The sequence below is a fragment of the Pipistrellus kuhlii genome, unplaced genomic scaffold (assembly GCF_014108245.1).
Source record: "Pipistrellus kuhlii isolate mPipKuh1 unplaced genomic scaffold, mPipKuh1.p scaffold_m20_p_16, whole genome shotgun sequence".
Classification (NCBI taxonomy): domain Eukaryota; kingdom Metazoa; phylum Chordata; class Mammalia; order Chiroptera; family Vespertilionidae; genus Pipistrellus; species Pipistrellus kuhlii.
Genome location: NW_023425471.1, coordinates 10,103,476 through 10,120,039, shown reverse-complemented (window position 1 = coordinate 10,120,039; position 16,564 = coordinate 10,103,476). Strand labels below are relative to the sequence as shown.

The 16,564-nt window shown below is 44.9% G+C and overlaps 1 protein-coding gene across 3 annotated transcripts in view; it reads left to right on the top strand.

Moving 5' to 3' along the window:
* The first annotated feature begins 1,807 nt into the window (after positions 1-1,807).
* The window catches only part of PCYT1B (phosphate cytidylyltransferase 1B, choline), a 90,908-nt gene continuing 76,151 nt past the window's right edge, over positions 1,808-16,564 (top strand). For 2 of the 3 annotated variants that reach the window (XM_036439669.2, XM_036439666.2), the window contains exon 1: positions 1,810-2,163. In XM_036439669.2, the coding sequence (XP_036295562.1) occupies positions 2,145-2,163 (19 nt within the window). In that variant the 5' untranslated portion in view covers positions 1,810-2,144. Of the gene's footprint in view, positions 2,164-16,564 lie in introns of all 3 variants that reach the window. The other variant, XM_036439668.2, reaches the window with a different exon arrangement.

Below are 16,564 nucleotides of genomic sequence, written 5' to 3'. Positions count from 1 at the left end.
TTCTTCCTTTTTACTGCAGCGTAGTATTCCATTGTGCAGATGTGCCAATGTTTTGAATCCACTCATCTGCTGATGGGCAGAGCAGGTATTTTTATCCCATCCTTTGGACTCCTGGTCCTCCAAGTACGGTCCCAGGACCTGCAGCGTTAGTGTCACCTGGGAACTGTGAGACTGTGAATCCTGGCCCATCCTCAGACCTACTGAGTCAAATCTTGGGGGGGGGGTGCAATCATTTGCATTTTTAACAAGTTTCCAAGTGATGCTGATGTTGGTGCTGCCCGTCCTGGACCACACTTGGATGAAAACCACCGCTATAGATTAAAATGAAAGATCTAGAAGCCCAGGGACTTATCTTAAGAGGACTCCTATCTAGGTGCTTTTTGTACACCTGCTGCATCCCTGGACCACACCCCATCCTTCCTTCCTTCCTTCCTTCCTTCCTGCCTGCCTGCCTGCCTTCCTTCCTTCCTGCCTTCCTTTCTTTCTTTCTTTTTTAAAATATATTTTATTGATTTTTTACAGAGAAGAAGAGAGAGGGATAGAGAGTTAGAAACACCAATGAGAGAAAATCATCGATCAGTTGCCTCTTGCACACCTCCTACTGGGGATATGTCCGCAACCAAGGTACATGCCCCTGACCGGAATCGAACCTGGGACCTTTCAGTCCGCAGACCAACACTCTATCCACTGAGTCAAACCAGTTTCGGCCCATACCCCATCCTTTCAATTCCAGTTCTATTGCTTATGAGTTTGGGACCCTGAGCAATTGCTCTAAACTGCCATTTCTTCACCTGGAAAATGGGGGCAAATAGGATCAACCTCTTTGGGTTCTCAGGAAGATTAAACAAGATCTAGGTCAAGTACTTAGCACTGTGCCTGTGCTTAATAAGTGCTAGCAATCACCATGACTTTTATTGATATTATTAAAAGTTCGATATTTCACTAGAATGAATACCTTCCTAAGTTCTTTAGCGTATACCTCTCTCTTAAAATACGGGAGTATTCCTGACTGATTCAGCCATTGTCACTTCCTCTTTAACACCCCATGTGGGATGTGTGTGTAATTGGCATGAGCATTTGCTGAGAGCTGAGTGCTTAGGAGGTGGACAGAGAAAACCAGCATGTGGAACAATGTATGGAAGGGCAAACAACAGCAACTTTCCAGAGGAAACAGACTAGGGGACCAGGGGAAGTATGGCTGAGGGAGGAAGCAATTGGAGAGAGCAGTCAGGGGTAAGAGGCAAGTTATCAAAGGAAACAATTTACCTCCTTCAAAGTCATCCCCCCCACCCCCCCACTAGGCTCCTAGGGGCGAAGCCAGGCCTCAGGGGATCTGTCCTGGTCTTGTTGCAGTCAAGGGGTGAACACTCAAGGTCCTCACAAGAAATGCCCTGAGAAGCCCTCTGGGGTTAGCGGACAACTGCGGGCACAGTGGGTTTGGGCTCCAAAGTGGCTTCGTCTTCCAAGTGACTCCTGTTTAGCAAATTTCTGGCTGGACATCAAAAGCGCCAGGGACGTGCTCGCTCCTTTTTTTAGCAAAGGTCTACAGAGTTCTTTCTCGGGGCGTCCTGTCCCCGCCTCCGGAAGCGTTTCTTATCTTATCTGGGCACTGCAGCCCGCTCCCTCGCCCCGAGTGGGCAGTGGACGGAGACCTTTGCAACTGAATTAAAGAAAAGAAACAAAAGCGGCAAGTTCGGCCCGAGCGCGTCCGGCCGCCAATGGGCGCGGCCGCTCCCTAGCGGAGTGGTACTATGATGACAGTAGCCAATCAGCGCGCTCCATGCAAATGAGGTACTGTATCCCGCACCGCAGCCCCGGTGCCATCTGCTCGTTCTAGTGATAAACTGAGGCCTTGCCTCTCGGCTTCTCCCAGAACGAAAGGGGAGGGGGTGGGGGGTCACCTCCTCACTTCCCCCGGGATAGACAGAAAGAAGTGATGAAGAAGGGGGATGGGTAAGGAAGAGCAAAATACCTGAGAAAGACAACATTCTCTGCCTGGGAGGAGACTGACGGGGTGTAAGAGCTTGGAGGGAGCATTCGCTGGCCATGCCAGTACTTACCACTGATGCTGAGTCAGAAACAGGTATCCCAAAATCCCTTTCCAATGAGCCTCCCTCAGAAACCATGGAGGAAATAGAGCACACATGCCCACAGCCTCGACTGGTAAGTAAAGACAAAAGGATGCAAATGTATGCGTGGCTAGGGCACAAAAGAATTCCTTCTGCGCCCGCTGCCAGCGAGGAAAAAAAAGATGCTGAGGATTTTCATGTAAATGAGAACGGAGCAGCCGCCTAATCCTTCTCAGCTGTTTATATTTAGCTTCTCTGCCCGGCGCTGCTCTCCGCTTACAAAGCATTATTGTACCGGCGGGGTAGGCGAACAGGCTGCTTGCGCTTTGCTGTGTTTTTGTGCTTGGGAAGAGGGAATGGCCTTTTTTTTTCCTTTTAAGTGTGCGCTCGTCTTAAGATTAAAAAAAAAAAAAAAGCCACCGTGCAATTGACAAAATGGTATTCTTTCCGCAAAGCTTGGGACGAGTCCGTTAAGTTGTCGATGCTAGGGAAGGAATGATTCGGTCTTCAACTAATGTTGGTGCCTAAGGCCAGTTTGGGGAAAATGAGAACGACATGGAAGCAAACTTCCCCATTCGCTTGAACGTGTCAAAATAACTAAGCAGAAGAGTCCCTCGTGATGGATTTAGAAATAATGTGCGTCTGAAATGAATGGCAAGCATTTCCGGGTCTGCTGTCAGGTATGGGAACCTGGGAACCTACGTTTACTTAGCAAGGGGCTGCGTGCTTTCATAAGTGCAAATGGGGCGCTTGCAGCCTCCTTCCTTCCCATTCACTGAATCCAAAACAGCAGATGGGGAGCGGGGTTTTTGGTGGCCTGAAGTCTCGTGGAACTTGGGGAGACCTCTCTCTGCACCCTCAGATCCAAGCCATACACTGTTTAGAGCTATATTTTCTCGCTAGCATTTCCCTCAAGTTCATGGGTGCAATGTTTTGCTTGTCTGGGAGGTTTGACCCTGGGAAGAGGGTTTTTTAAAAAAATTTAAAAAGGATTTTGTGATGTATTTTCTGTGAACTGCCCCAATGAGGGCTTACACATTCCAAAGCCAGCCTATAATAAAACTGTTATTTCTTCATAAGGGTTCAAAGGCAGGCTTCGGACAACTTCCTAATACATGAAAACAAAGCAAGTTATATTGGAGCCTGGTGGGCTTTTGCTCACTGTGCTTCTGTGTTGTTGTTGTTCTAATATTTTGTTAAGACAATTTGATATTAACTGCTCCTCGGCACTTTAAGCCCACTTACTGAATGTCATACATAAACGTTTTATCTATATTCTCCAAAGCTACAAACCATCCCAATGAGGGATTCCTTTGAGCTACTAAATATCTCATGTTTTGGCATAGAAAAAACCAACCACTAAAAACATATCACCCAAATTATTTTTAAAAGTTAAAGCCAGTGTTCCAATTGACATCAGACTCGCTGTCAGGTAGGTAAAGGGTAGGGGAGAGAAAGGCAGCAGCCAGTTCCAGTGTGTGCATCGGTTCTGTCTCTTGTGGCAACTTCTTTTCCTTCTCTGTTTGCCTCTTAGCTATCCTTCCCCTTGCTTGCTTCTGCCTGAGAGGGTGGGCAGAGGAAACCAAGGGAAGGAAGCAAGTTCAAGTACTTTTCACTTTCACTCGTGACAGCTCAGCCTGGAGGTAACTCCCAAGAACCATGCAAAGCTGGCAATGTTATACTTCCGTCTCCCCGCTGCTTTAGAAATGAGGAAACTGAGGTTCAGAGAGGGTAAGTGACTTCCCCAAAGTCACATTGCTTCCAAGGGGTAGATCTAGGATTTGAACCCAGAGCTCTACAAAGTGGAAGATTTTTTTCCCTGCAATACACTCTTAGGTGAGAAACACGCCCTTCCCATCTTTTTGGCAGTTCTGGCTTAAAGTGTGTGTGTGTGTGTGTGTGTGTGTGTGTGTGTGTGTGTGTTGTGTAGTATGAAGGACATACAACAGTTCCACTGTTAAAGTGACTGCTTTGTTCTATTTTTTAAAATCCTCACCTGAGTATGTTTTTCCATTGATTTTTAGAGAGAATGGGAGAGAGAGGGGAAGACAGAGAGAAATATTGATGTGAGAGAAACACATCGATTGGTTGCCTCTTGCACGACCCCTGACCAGGGCCCTGGCTGGGGAGGAGCCTGCAACTGAGGTATGCGCCCTTGACTGGATTTGAACCAGGGACCCTTTGGTCTGCAGGCTGAGGCTCTATCCACTGAGCCAAACCTGCTAGGGCTGCTTTGTTTTACTTTTGATAAAAATGTTCTATGTCCATCATTATCATGATCTGCTGAAAACGGGCTCTGTTTAAATAGGGACCACAACTGATTTGTAAACCACTGCACTCAATTCTTCGAAGCGCCTTTTCTCTGATCAGAAAACTTTGATCACTGTAGGGGTATATCTAAATTTTGAATTATACTTCAGAGCCCAGCTTTCCTCTGCTAAGAATCTTACTTTAACGATACAGGCACGTGTGCGCTACTTAATAACAAAGTTTGTTCGTGAAGAGAATGAACGGCAAGTGAAAATGCTGAATTCGCATCTCTTTGGAAGGTGTTAGTACAATAGTTTCTGTTGATATTTAGCTTTGCTGATATCTTCTCATTTCAAAATTATATACATTCTGGGGTTTTCCCAGCAGCCAGGAGCACGTTTTTTCAGTTAATCTTCACCCGAAGATATTTTCCATTGATTTTTAGAGAGAGTGGAAGGGAGGGGGAGACACACACACAGAGAAACATTGATGTGAGAGAGGCACATTGATTGGTTGCCTCCTGCATGGAGCCTGCAACCGAGGCACGTGTCTTTGACCAGAATCAAACCCGGGACCTTTCAATCCTCCGGCCGATTCTCTATTCACTGAGCCATACTGGCTAGGGTGGAGTGGTTGTCATTGTATTAGCTGATGCACACACAAGCTCCCCAAACTCTAATTTTACCTGGCAATCATGAAAAAGGAAATTTCTGAGTATATAAAGGCCATACTGCTTTACTACAAGTTCTAGAATGTGAACTTCTGTCACCAAACGTTATTGTCTGTAAATGCAGATTTTATTGAAATCTCAGCAATTGTGTAAAATGCCTTTTTTTGGGTCATGAATTGGGCTCTCTATTTAGCATAGCACCAGAGAAGGTGTGTGCAGTGTTCGTGTCTACATGTGTTTGTCTCTATATGATTTATGGTGAAGGTTATCTTTTGTGATCCAATTGAACTCAGCCCTCGTTGATTGAGTACCCAGTACGTGCTAAGCTCTGAGCCGGGGTCCTCAAACTTTTTAAAGTGGGGGCCAGATCACGGTCCCTCAGAGAGCTGGAGGGCCGGACTATATGAACTACTAATTCCTACTGTAACACTTCGGCTGCACTCACTGCCCAAAAAACCTGGCGGGCCGGATCAGACTCCTCTGCGGGCCGCATGTGGCCCGCGGGCCGTAGTTTGAAGACGCCTGAGCCCTCAAGTACTCTGTGATCTAGAGAGTCGAGAAGAGACTGAAACATAGACAGATAGTTTCCATACAGGTTGATAAGGGGACAGCGTGCTAAGAGTTGTGTTACCGGGTGCAGTGGGGACAGAAAGGAGAGTAGTGAACTCCCTGAGAGCAAGTTTGCCACAGGGATGTCGACTAGAACCCCATCTTGTCATCATGGTATCTCTGGTCTTGAATACACAGCCTGGCGTAGTTCTTTAAGGAAATGAAGCGGGAAGTTGACATACCTAAATAGAGAGGAATTTAAAGCAATCTCTATTTTAGATCCTTGTAAGGAGCAAATTGATAGGGACATCGAGGATACGGTGGAATCGTGTTCAAGGGGAAATTGTTTTCTGAAAGGTATACCTGTAGTCTTTCCACCCTGCCTTATTTTTCGTTGGAAGAAAGTATGAGAAAGGAGAGGAGTAAGGAGAATTAAATAACACTGATAAAGAAATTAGGCACAGACAACAGTGTGGCGATGGCCAGAAGGAAGGAAGGGGGCAGGGTAGAGGCAGGCAAAGGGGGGATGGGGACATCTGTAATAGTGTCAACAAAAAGAATCAAGAAAAAATAATATTTTAAAAATATTAACAAGAATGCCGAAACCGGTTTGGCTCAATGGATAGAGCGTTGGCTTGGGGACTGAAAGTCCCAGGTTCGATTCCGGTCAAGGGCATGTTCCTTGGTTGCAGGCACATCCCCAGTAGGGGGTGTGCAAGAGGCAGCTGATCGATGACTCTCTCTCATCGATGTTTCTAACTGTCTCTCTCCTTTCCTCTCTGTACAAAATCAATAAAAATATATTTTAAAAAATATTAACAAGAAATTAAGAAAGAACAGAACATGACCTAGGTTTTAAGATAGAGCTTATACACTGATCTCTGAACACATAATAATCTGGCCACTCAGTATATATCCTATATAATAAAAGGCTAATATGCAAATTGTCCCCTCAACCAGGAGTTCGAACAGCAGGCAGGCCAGCCAACTGCCCATGTCCCCTCGCCCTGGCCAGGCTGCCTGGACCCCACCCATGCACGAATTCATGCACTGGGCACGAATTCATGTTCAGAGATCATAATAATCCGGCCACTCAGTGTATTTTAGGAATGTAATCTTATTGCACTGGCTACTCTACTATGCTGCATGGATTTGAGATGTTTCTTTTTTCCGTTACTACCGTGTTTATTCTTGATCTTTGATTTGATTCCTGTTATGTGTTATTTTCTTGCTTGAACATGATGCAAGGTGACTCTTAAGCTTGACTGTCGAGAAGAGACACTGAGTTGCCTGGGGCGATATGATGTAACAGCCTTCCTTGTAGACCCAACTCCTGAGGGATGAGGACTCCCCGCGGGCAAGGACTGTGTCCTCTTATCTCTCTAACCCTCAGATGTTGCCTAGAGAAATCCTGTGCGCCCAGCAGGTGTTCCACTAACCCTCTGTAACAAGGCCCAGCCACCCTGAATGCTGTCTGCTGAAGGATTTAGTTAACAATCTTGGTCAAGTTCTTCTCGGAGTACATTCTGCTATCAGAAGGAAGCTGTAATTCTAGCCTGCAGTGGGCACATCCGTGAAGATGGATGTGCCACGCATCAACCGAGCAGGCCTTGGAAATAAAACGGGGCTGGTTCAATCTGCCACTTTAGCAGGAGTTCATTTCAGGTTTTCCTTCCAAAGGGAGCAAAGCCAAGAGACTGCTGTCTTGCGGAAGGTGCATTATGTCAGCTGAGAGGTAGGATGCTCACCGGCTGGCGCTCCAAAAGACGCTGGATTCCCAGAGACATCCGGGGCTTCCTTTCCTGGGTATCACCATCTATGTGGCCACTGAGAGCAGCATGCATTTTCAAAGCAAGACACTTCATGGGCTGTGTTAGCGAAAGTAAACAGACATGGGCTTCCTTGGGCATTTGCTGTGGTCTACTGGAAGGCTGCCCGAGGTTATTATTGGACCTTTGCCTGCTGCTCTCAGTTCCAATGCAACATTCCTTTCTTGCAGATTGATCATAGCCGGGCATACCGAGCATGGAATCAATGAATTCGTTGCTTCCATTTTAAATGTGTTCTTTCACTACCCCTCCAACCCACCCTTTGCTGAGTGCTGAACTCCTTATGGAACACATGAGTCTAAGTCAAATGTAAGAAGATAGGTATAGGTTCTTGGTTTTATTTTGGTGCCTGAGCATGTGGAAATGAACGGTGCGTGTGTCCTCATTCAGGCAGGGGGTGGGGAATGGATGTACTCAGTGATGCAGAGCTTTGGACGGTAACTGAGAGAAAACTCAGTCCCCCACCAGCAGGATCCCCTGGGAGCCCATTGGCTATCAGCTTCCATGTACAGCAATGCGTCAGGTGCTGTGGAGGGAAGCGAAAGAAGTAACCCACAGCCCCTGCCCTTGAACATCATTTCCATTGGACAGAAGGCAGTAGTTCGGGCTGTGGAAGCGTGCCAGGATGCTGAAATCCCTTGAGAGCTTTGTGTGCGTTTGACTTCTTTAACCGGATGTATCCAAAATATTAGTATTTCAACATGTCATCGATATAAGAGGATTAGTGTTTGTTATTTAATAGAAAGGTATTTTATATTCTTTTCTCCATACTAAGTCTGAAATCTGCAACACATCTCAATTTAGGCTAGCCAATTTTAAGTGTGCAGCAGCCACATGGGGCCTCAGACGGAGCTCAGACAGCTGCCCAGGCCTGTGGAGGATGAACTCTGAGAAGCCACAGTGATATACATATGTTGCATAGCACATACATATATTCACTCACAACTAAAAAAAAAACAAAACAAAAAAAAACCCGTTTTCCTTTACTTTATTATCTTGTATTCATATTTTCTTTTCTTTTTTTAATTTTATTGCCAAAACCGGTTTGGCTCAGTGGATAGAGTGTCAGCCTGCAGACTGAAAGGTCCCAGGTTCGATTCTGGTCAGGGGCATGTACCTTGGTTGTGGGCACATCCCCAGTAGTGGGTGTGCAGGAGACAGCTGATGGATGATTCTCTCTCATCGATGTTTCTAACTCTCTATTCCTCTTTCTTCCTCTCTGTAAAAAATCAATAATATATATATATATTTAAAATTTTTATTGATTTCAGACAGGAAGGAAGAGGGAGGGAGAGATAGAAACTACAATGATGAGAAACATTGATCGGCTGCCTCCTGCATGCCCCCTACTGGGACAGTGCCTGCAACCCAGGTTTATTTCTTGACCAGGAATTGAACCCATGACCTACCTCCTAGTTCATAGGTTGATACTCAACCACTGAGCCACACCGGCTGGGCACACTCATATTTTCTGTGCTATCCTATTCTGTTTTGGCTAGGAGGCTGTTGCAGGAATCTAAATGATAATGTTTGAAGTTATGGATGTGACAGTAGAGAGGAGAGAGCTGGATGGATAGGGGAGACATTAGGAGGTAAATGCTCCAGGATTTGATAGCTGTCTGAGGGGTGACAGTATCAAGGAAGATTCAGTTTTCTGGATCCAGTGAGTGGGTGCCATCACTGGAATGGGAGCATCCGGTGACAGCAGTCTGTGAGAGTTCTGTTGGACATACCGTGGGGACTTCCCTTTGGAGATGTCTAGTAAATGTTTGGTTTTGGAACTCCAAGAGAGAGTTCTGAGCTAGACATGTAGATCTGGGAGGCACCAGTATGGAGGACAGGGTAGGAAAATTGAGGTAGTGAAACTGATGGGAGCAAAATTGAGTCAAGACAGTTTCATTGCTGACATGTACACACAAGGAACTCTTTGACATAGAAATTGGGACTCAAAAGAACTGTTGGCCCAGAAAGAAACTCACTACCGACTGATTCATTTGCCTCTCCGCATAACCATTATGGCGTGTCTCGTTTTTAATTCTTATAAGTGTATTTCTTGTATCACATGATCTCACTCATCTAGGGGAAATAATGATCAACATAAACTGATGAATAAAAACAGACCCCGAGACAGGGAAGCATCAATCAGACTGTCAAACCTCAGAGAGAAGGTAGAGGAGGGTGGGGTAAGGGGGAGAGATCAACCAAAGGACTTGTGTACATGCGTATGAGCCTAACCAGTGGTCATGGACAACAGGGGGGTGGGGACATGCATGGGGAGGGGTTTGGGATTGGAATGGGGGGATGAGGACAAATATGTGATACCTTAATCAATAAAGAAATTTTCAAAAGAGAGAAAAAAATAAATAAAATTGTAAATTAAAAAAAGAGAGAGAAAGAGAGAGAGAGAGAGAGAGAGAGAGAGAGAGAGAGAGAGAGAGAAAGAGTGAGTTTTTGGACTTAGAGCAACGGAATAGAAATGGTTAGCAAGAGCCAAAACCGGTTTGGCTCAGTAGATAGAGCATCGGTTTGCGGACTGAAGGGTCCCATGTTCGATTCCAGTCAAGGGCATGAACATTGGCTGTGGGCACATCCCCAGTAGGGAGTGTGTAGGAGGCAGCTGATCGATGTTTCTCTCTCATCAATGTTTCTAGCTCTTTATCCCTCTCCCTTCCTCTCTGTAAAAAATCAATAAAATATATTAAAAAAAAGAAAAGAAATGGTTAGCAAGAGAGCCTCAGGATCATCCTACTACAGAGTAATTCTGGAAAATAACTGACCCTGAGCCATCCTATCAGGGGGAACAGAGAAGAGCTGTAATTAAAGCTATTAGAAGGCTCCTTATATATGCCTGTATCTACATGATATCTGGTTAAATTAATCTACTTTATCCCAGAAGCTTTCTAGGATGGAACCTTGAGGAACACCATTTAAGGGGTCAATAGAGCTGAAACCGGTTTGGCTCAGTGGATAGAGCGTCGGCCTGTGGACTGAAAGGTCCCAGGTTCGATTCCGGTCAAGGGCACGTACTTTGATTGCGGGCACATCCCCAGTGGGGGGTGGGCAGGAGGCGGCTGATCTATGTTTCCAACTCTCTATCTCTCTTCCTTCCTCTCTGTAAAAAAATCAATAAAATATATACCGTATTTTTTGGACCATAAGACGCACTTTTTCCCCCCCAGAAGTGGGGGGAAAAAGTCCCTGCGTCTTATGGTCCAAATATAGCCTACACATATACTTTAAAAAAAAAGTTTTTTTACTTGCCCGGCTCTGTGTGGTCTCTGTGTGCTTGCCCGGCTCTAAAATGGTTCTAAATGCTGCTGTTTACTTTACAGGGTTGATTACATGTGTTTATGACTGTGATGTTGGGTTTTAATGCACATAAAATATTTTAGGACACTATTTGTTTCAGAATCTTTTTTTCTTCATTTCCCTTCTCTAAAAACTGGTGCGTCTTATGGTCCGGAGCGTCTTATGGTCCGAAAAATACGGTATATAAATAAATGGTCAATAGAGAAAGGATTGTGAAAAGAAGACAGAGAGATATTTCTAAAATGTTTGAGAGATTGAGGGGCAAAGGGCAGGGTACGTTCCATGAAGGGAATGTCCAATCAAATCTAATGAATAAAATAAAGTAAAAAACAAGATAGAAAATGGCTAGAGCATCGGTCTGCAGATTGAAAGGTACTTCCGGTCAAGGGCATGTACTTGGGTTGCGGTCACATCACCGGTAGGGGGTGTGCAGGAGGCAGCTGATCGATGTTTCTCTCTTATCGATGTTTCTAGCTCTTTATCCCTCTCCCTTCCTCTCTGTAAAATATCAATAAAATATATTTTTTTAAAAAGATAGAAAAGATTCAGAGAACTGACTGACAGCTGTCAGAGTGGAGGGGTATTGGAAGGTTGGGTAAAAAAGGTGAAGAGATTAAGCAAAGAAAAACGCATAGACACAGACAACAGTATGGTGATTACCAGAGGGAAAGGGGGATGAGGGTGGTAGAAGAGGTTAAAAGGGGAATAAATAGTGACAGAAGGAGACTTGACTTGGGGTGGTAAACACACAGTACAGTATACAGATGACGTATTATAGAATTGGACACTTGAAACTGTATCATTCTATTAATCAATGTCTCCTCAATAAATTCAATAAAATTGTTTAAAAAAAGAACCAAATGCAGCAGACAGAGCAAATGAGATCATAAGAAAAAGTATCCTTTGGATTTAGAAAAGAAGTCAGTAGTGATGTTTCAATGAAGTGGTGGGAGCAGACACCAGATGTCAGTAGGTTGAGGAGCCTTTATGAGGCTGGGAAATAGAAGTCAACTGAGGGGGGAAACATATAAAATGTATAGGACCCCGAAGGTGGCTAAATCAGGGCTTAGGGTTGAAAGAGGCTAGCTTTTCTCCTTTCTAACCTATTTTATTTTATTTTATTTTATTTTTATTGATTTTTTACAGAGAGGAAGAGAGAGGGATAGAGAGTTAGAAACATCAATGAGAGAGAAACATCAATCAGCTGCCTTCTGCACACCCCCTACTGGGGATGTGCCCGCAACCAAGGTACATGCCCTTGACCAGAATCGAACCTGGGACCTTTCAGTCCGCAGGGTGACACTCTATCCACGGAGCCAAACTGATTTTGGCCTTTCTAACCTCTTTTGTTCCATCCTTCTTTCCTTCCATTCATTCGATATTACAAAACTTTTGGTTGGCTCATTCTTCCTAAGATGGTAGCAACTTGCACATAAGTATAAAAGGGAGTGGGCCAGTGGGAGAGGGTGAAAATGAAGGGGAAGATTGTTGAAAGGAGTAACCCTAAGAGGTAGAGAGGTTGAGCTCCAGGGCACAAGGGAAGAATTGGCGTCAGGTAGGAAAAGAGACAGCTCTCCCGCTGTGGTGACGAGGAAGCTGGCAAGGATGTTTTGGGTAAGAAATAATTTATAAATAGAAGGCTACTGAAAGTTGAAAGGCTCTCTTATCTGATAGTATCTGTTTTCTCTGTGAAGGTGGAGGGAAAGTCACGGTGGTTTGCTTTTGGCAGGTGTAGGGGCCTCTGGGCCAGGGGGAGGTAGGGAAAGGTGGAAAGGCTGAGTGGTTTCTGATGAGACATGTTAGTAATGAGATGAAATGGATCCGGTCCCTTTATGGCATCTGGGACTCCACACCAAACCTCAAGGTCAAGGCAAATTCAGATCTGGAGGTCCAGGGAGAACTGGACTGGCCCACAGCAAAAGGGTTGGGACCTGACAAGACAGCCACACGGCAGCCTGGACTCTGCTTGCTGGAGCTTGCAGTCTCATTTCAACCTCAGTGTTGCCATTGAATTATCGTGTGGGCTTAAGCAAATCACTTCTTTCTGAGCCCCAAGTCTGTCACCCACAATGGGTTGAATAGATGATCTTTCCAAGTTCCAAGACTGTGAATGTAGCTTCCGTAGACATAGGACATTGTCTACCATAGTGTATTCTTTTTTTTTTTTAATATATTTTATTGATTTTGTACAGAGAGGAAGGGAGAGAGATAGAGAGTTAGAAACATCAGTGAGAGAGAGAGTCATTAATCAGTTGCCTCTTGCACACCCCCTACTGGGGATATGCCCGCAACCAAGGTACATGCCCTTGACCGGAATCGAACCCGGGTCCCTTCAGTCCCCAAGCCGACGCTCTATCCATTGAGCTAAACCGGTCCCGGCCTACCATAGTGTATTCTGTCTCACCTGATGCTCCTGTCAAAATGCAGAGCTACCCACTCCTTACCTCCTATTGCCTTTATCCATTTGGGGTAAAACAGGTTGAATGATCTTATGGTAAGATGCAGTGGCTAGATATGGATAACAAATGATGACAAAATACTTTGGAACTTGACAACCCTGTTGTATAAATCAGTCCTGGTGTCTTCTGCTTTATTCTTCAGATGCTTCTTCAGAAAGCTTGGGTGTATGCTGAATCAGACGTTGAATGTTTTAGTTACCGTCCCCAGAAACCTAGGTCGAATCTCTTTTTCATATGAGCATTAGCCTTCTAATTTATCTGTTTCATAATACTGAAGTTCAAAATGCTTTGGAGCCAAAACCGGTTTGGCTCAGTGGATAGAGTGTTGGTCTGCGGACTGAAGGGTCCCCGGTTCGATTCTGGTCAAGGGCATGTACATTAGTTGTGGGCACATGCCCGGTGGGGGGTGTGGAGGAGGCAGCTGGTCGATGTTTCTAGCTCTCTATCCCTCTCCCTTCCTCTCTGTAAGAAATCAATAAAATATATATTTTTTTAACCAAAAAAACAAAATACCTTGGAGAGATGGCAGATTTGGTTCTAGATCACTGCAATAAAGCCAGTATCACAATAAAGTGAATTATAATCTTTTGGCTGGTGGAGGGTCTTGCCTTCAATTTGAAAACAAACAACCAAACCAAAAATCTGTGGAACACAATAAAGCGAAGTGCAGTAAAGTGAGGTATGTCTGGATTGGATTTTCTTTGAGGCATGGCAGTATGGCATTGAACTTCAGGGGCCTTCTCTAACTGATGCTATCCATCTAAGCTTGAGGTTAAAGTGCAGCAGTGAGTCAGGCCATAGTCCTGCAAGTGGCATATTTCATTGGCTGTATACATCGCTTCTTGATGCTTCTTAGTGAAATAAATACAGAACAAAAGATTTATTTTGTCTGATCACCCGGGACAGGATGAAAAGGAGAAAGCAAGGAAGGTAGGAACAAACTAAGTCCTTGCAAGCCAGGCCTATTTTCTTCCAATAATCTCCCAGGTAACAGCCTCTACCTTGCTAGGATCTGATTACCCGTTGCTGGCCTTGGACCATAGCATTATTGTTTTAACATTCCTACCTTCCTCTTTATCCCAGCGTGAACCAGGTTGTATGCGAGGCTGGGGAAGCTGACCCTGCTTGGGGATAAAGAGACAGTTTGGCTCTCAACAATCTTGAAGGCGCACTCGAAAACACAGTGATTAGAAAATAAAGCAGCGAGCCCCAGTAGCGAGAGCCTGTGTAATAATGTGCAGGGCCACACGGGGCCAGCCCGTAGAGAGGGATACATTTTCATCCAACCTCCTCCCTCCCGCCCAAGTCTTTGACTTGGCGTTTTTTGTTTTCCTCTCAGTAATCCGTGCCAATTAAACCTGACATGGATGTAAAAGAATGCTGAGGGTTATTCAAACTGGCATTTTAGAAAAGTAACAACAACAATAATAATAGGGTAATGGAAGCATCGTGAACGATGTATACAGCCTATTGCCAACCAAAGGATGTTGGAAGCCTGTTCCTGGTACACAGAGGCTTCTGTGCTTCATTTCTAGTATTGGCTGGAGGCACAGTCATATGATACTAACATCTATTTTGCGTCCATATTGTTTCCTTATAAGGTTAATTGTTCTACTCTGGGTTCAAGGCTAGAGGTCTCACTTCCCCCCCCCCCCCCTCTGTGGGCAAACGGAAGAATGGAACTTTATTTATTTAAAGTTTTATTTTTAAAATATATATTTTATTGATTTTTTTACAGAGAGGAAGGGAGAGGGATAGTTAGAAACATTGATAAGAGAGAAGCATCGATCAACTGCCTCCTGCACACCCCCTACTGGGGATGTGCCCGAAACCAAGGTACACGCCCTTGACCGGAATCAAACCTGGGACCCTTGAGTCTGCAGGCCAACGGTCTATCCACTGAGCCAAACCGGTTTTGGCTCGGCATACTTTTTGAAGATACTTTTATTGTTGATTTCACAGAGGAAGGGAGAGGGGGATAGAGAGAGAGATAGAAACATCAGTGATGAGAGAGAATCATTGATCGGCTGCACGCCCCCCCCCCCACCACCACAGGGCATGGAGCCCACAACCCGGGCATGTGCCCTGACTGGGAATTAAACCATCACCTCTTGGTTCATAGGTCGATGCTCAACCACTGAGTCATGCCAGCCGGGCTGGAACAACTATTTATAGTCAAACTGCGTTGGAGGCAGTGCTGAATACCTTATGGGTATTATTTCATTACCCTGGGCTGCAGACCTGTGAAATAGGAATTACTATTCCTCATGTTATGAGCAAGGAAGCCAATAATTCAGTAATTGCACCAAGATTGAATACAAACTGATAAAGCTAGGCTTTGAAATTAGGTTTGTCTGACTTCCACAGCCCCCCGCTTCCCCTACACACAGTTCCCCCCCCCCCCCCCCCCCGACATCAGTGAGCAGAGTCACCTGCTCAAGTCCCAGGTGGCTCCGGAGCCAGACGTGCTTGGATGCACTCGGAGAAACACTGCATTCAGCTCTCCCATGTCACACTTTCTGCTTTCAGGACCAGGAGTATAAACAAGTCAGCTGGCCAGGCTTTTTGTAGTGACTTTCGAAATGCAAGGTAAATATTTTTGACCCAGCGCTTCTACTCCTAGGAAATTTGTACATATGGCCAACAGGAATCAATATTAGGATGTGCTTAGCAACATTAGTCATAACCCCAAACTGGAACCTATCCAAATGCCTAGCCGAAGTAGAATGGATAAATTGTGGTATATTCACCCCACGTAATGCTACCCAGCAGCGAGAATGAAGAATCTGCAACCACGTGCAAAAAGTATGGATCACCCTCCCCTCCATAATATTGAATGAAGTAAGCCAGATACGAAAGAATACATACCACACGGTCCCATGTCTATATAATATTTTAAAGTAGGCAAAGCTAATCTATGATGTTAGGAGTCCTGGTAGGGGAAGGAGCATAAGATGGAGGCTGGCACTGGTTGGTTACTTGATCTGGCTGCTGCATGTGTTTAGCCTGTGAAAGTTCAGTGAGCCACACACTTAGGATATGTGCAGGTTTCTATATGATATGCTCTAGTGCAGTGGTCAGCGAACTCATTAGTCAACAGAGCCAAATATCAACAGTACAATGACTGAAATTTCTTTTGAGAGCCACATTTTTTAAACTTAAACTTCTTCTAATGCCACTTCTTCCAAATAGATTCGCCCAGGCCATGATATTCTGTGGAAGAGCCACACTCAAGGGGCCAAAGAGCCGCGTATGGCTCTTGAGCTGCAGTTTGCTGGCCACAGCTCTAGTACAAAGTTTCTGACGATAACTGAGAGAGAGCACACTCTACAGCAGATTTCCAATTTCTAAACATTTCTGGTGAGCTGATAGGTAACACTAAGAAATGGTGTCAGATCCTACCTAAAATTATAGCTCTTGGCCACTAAC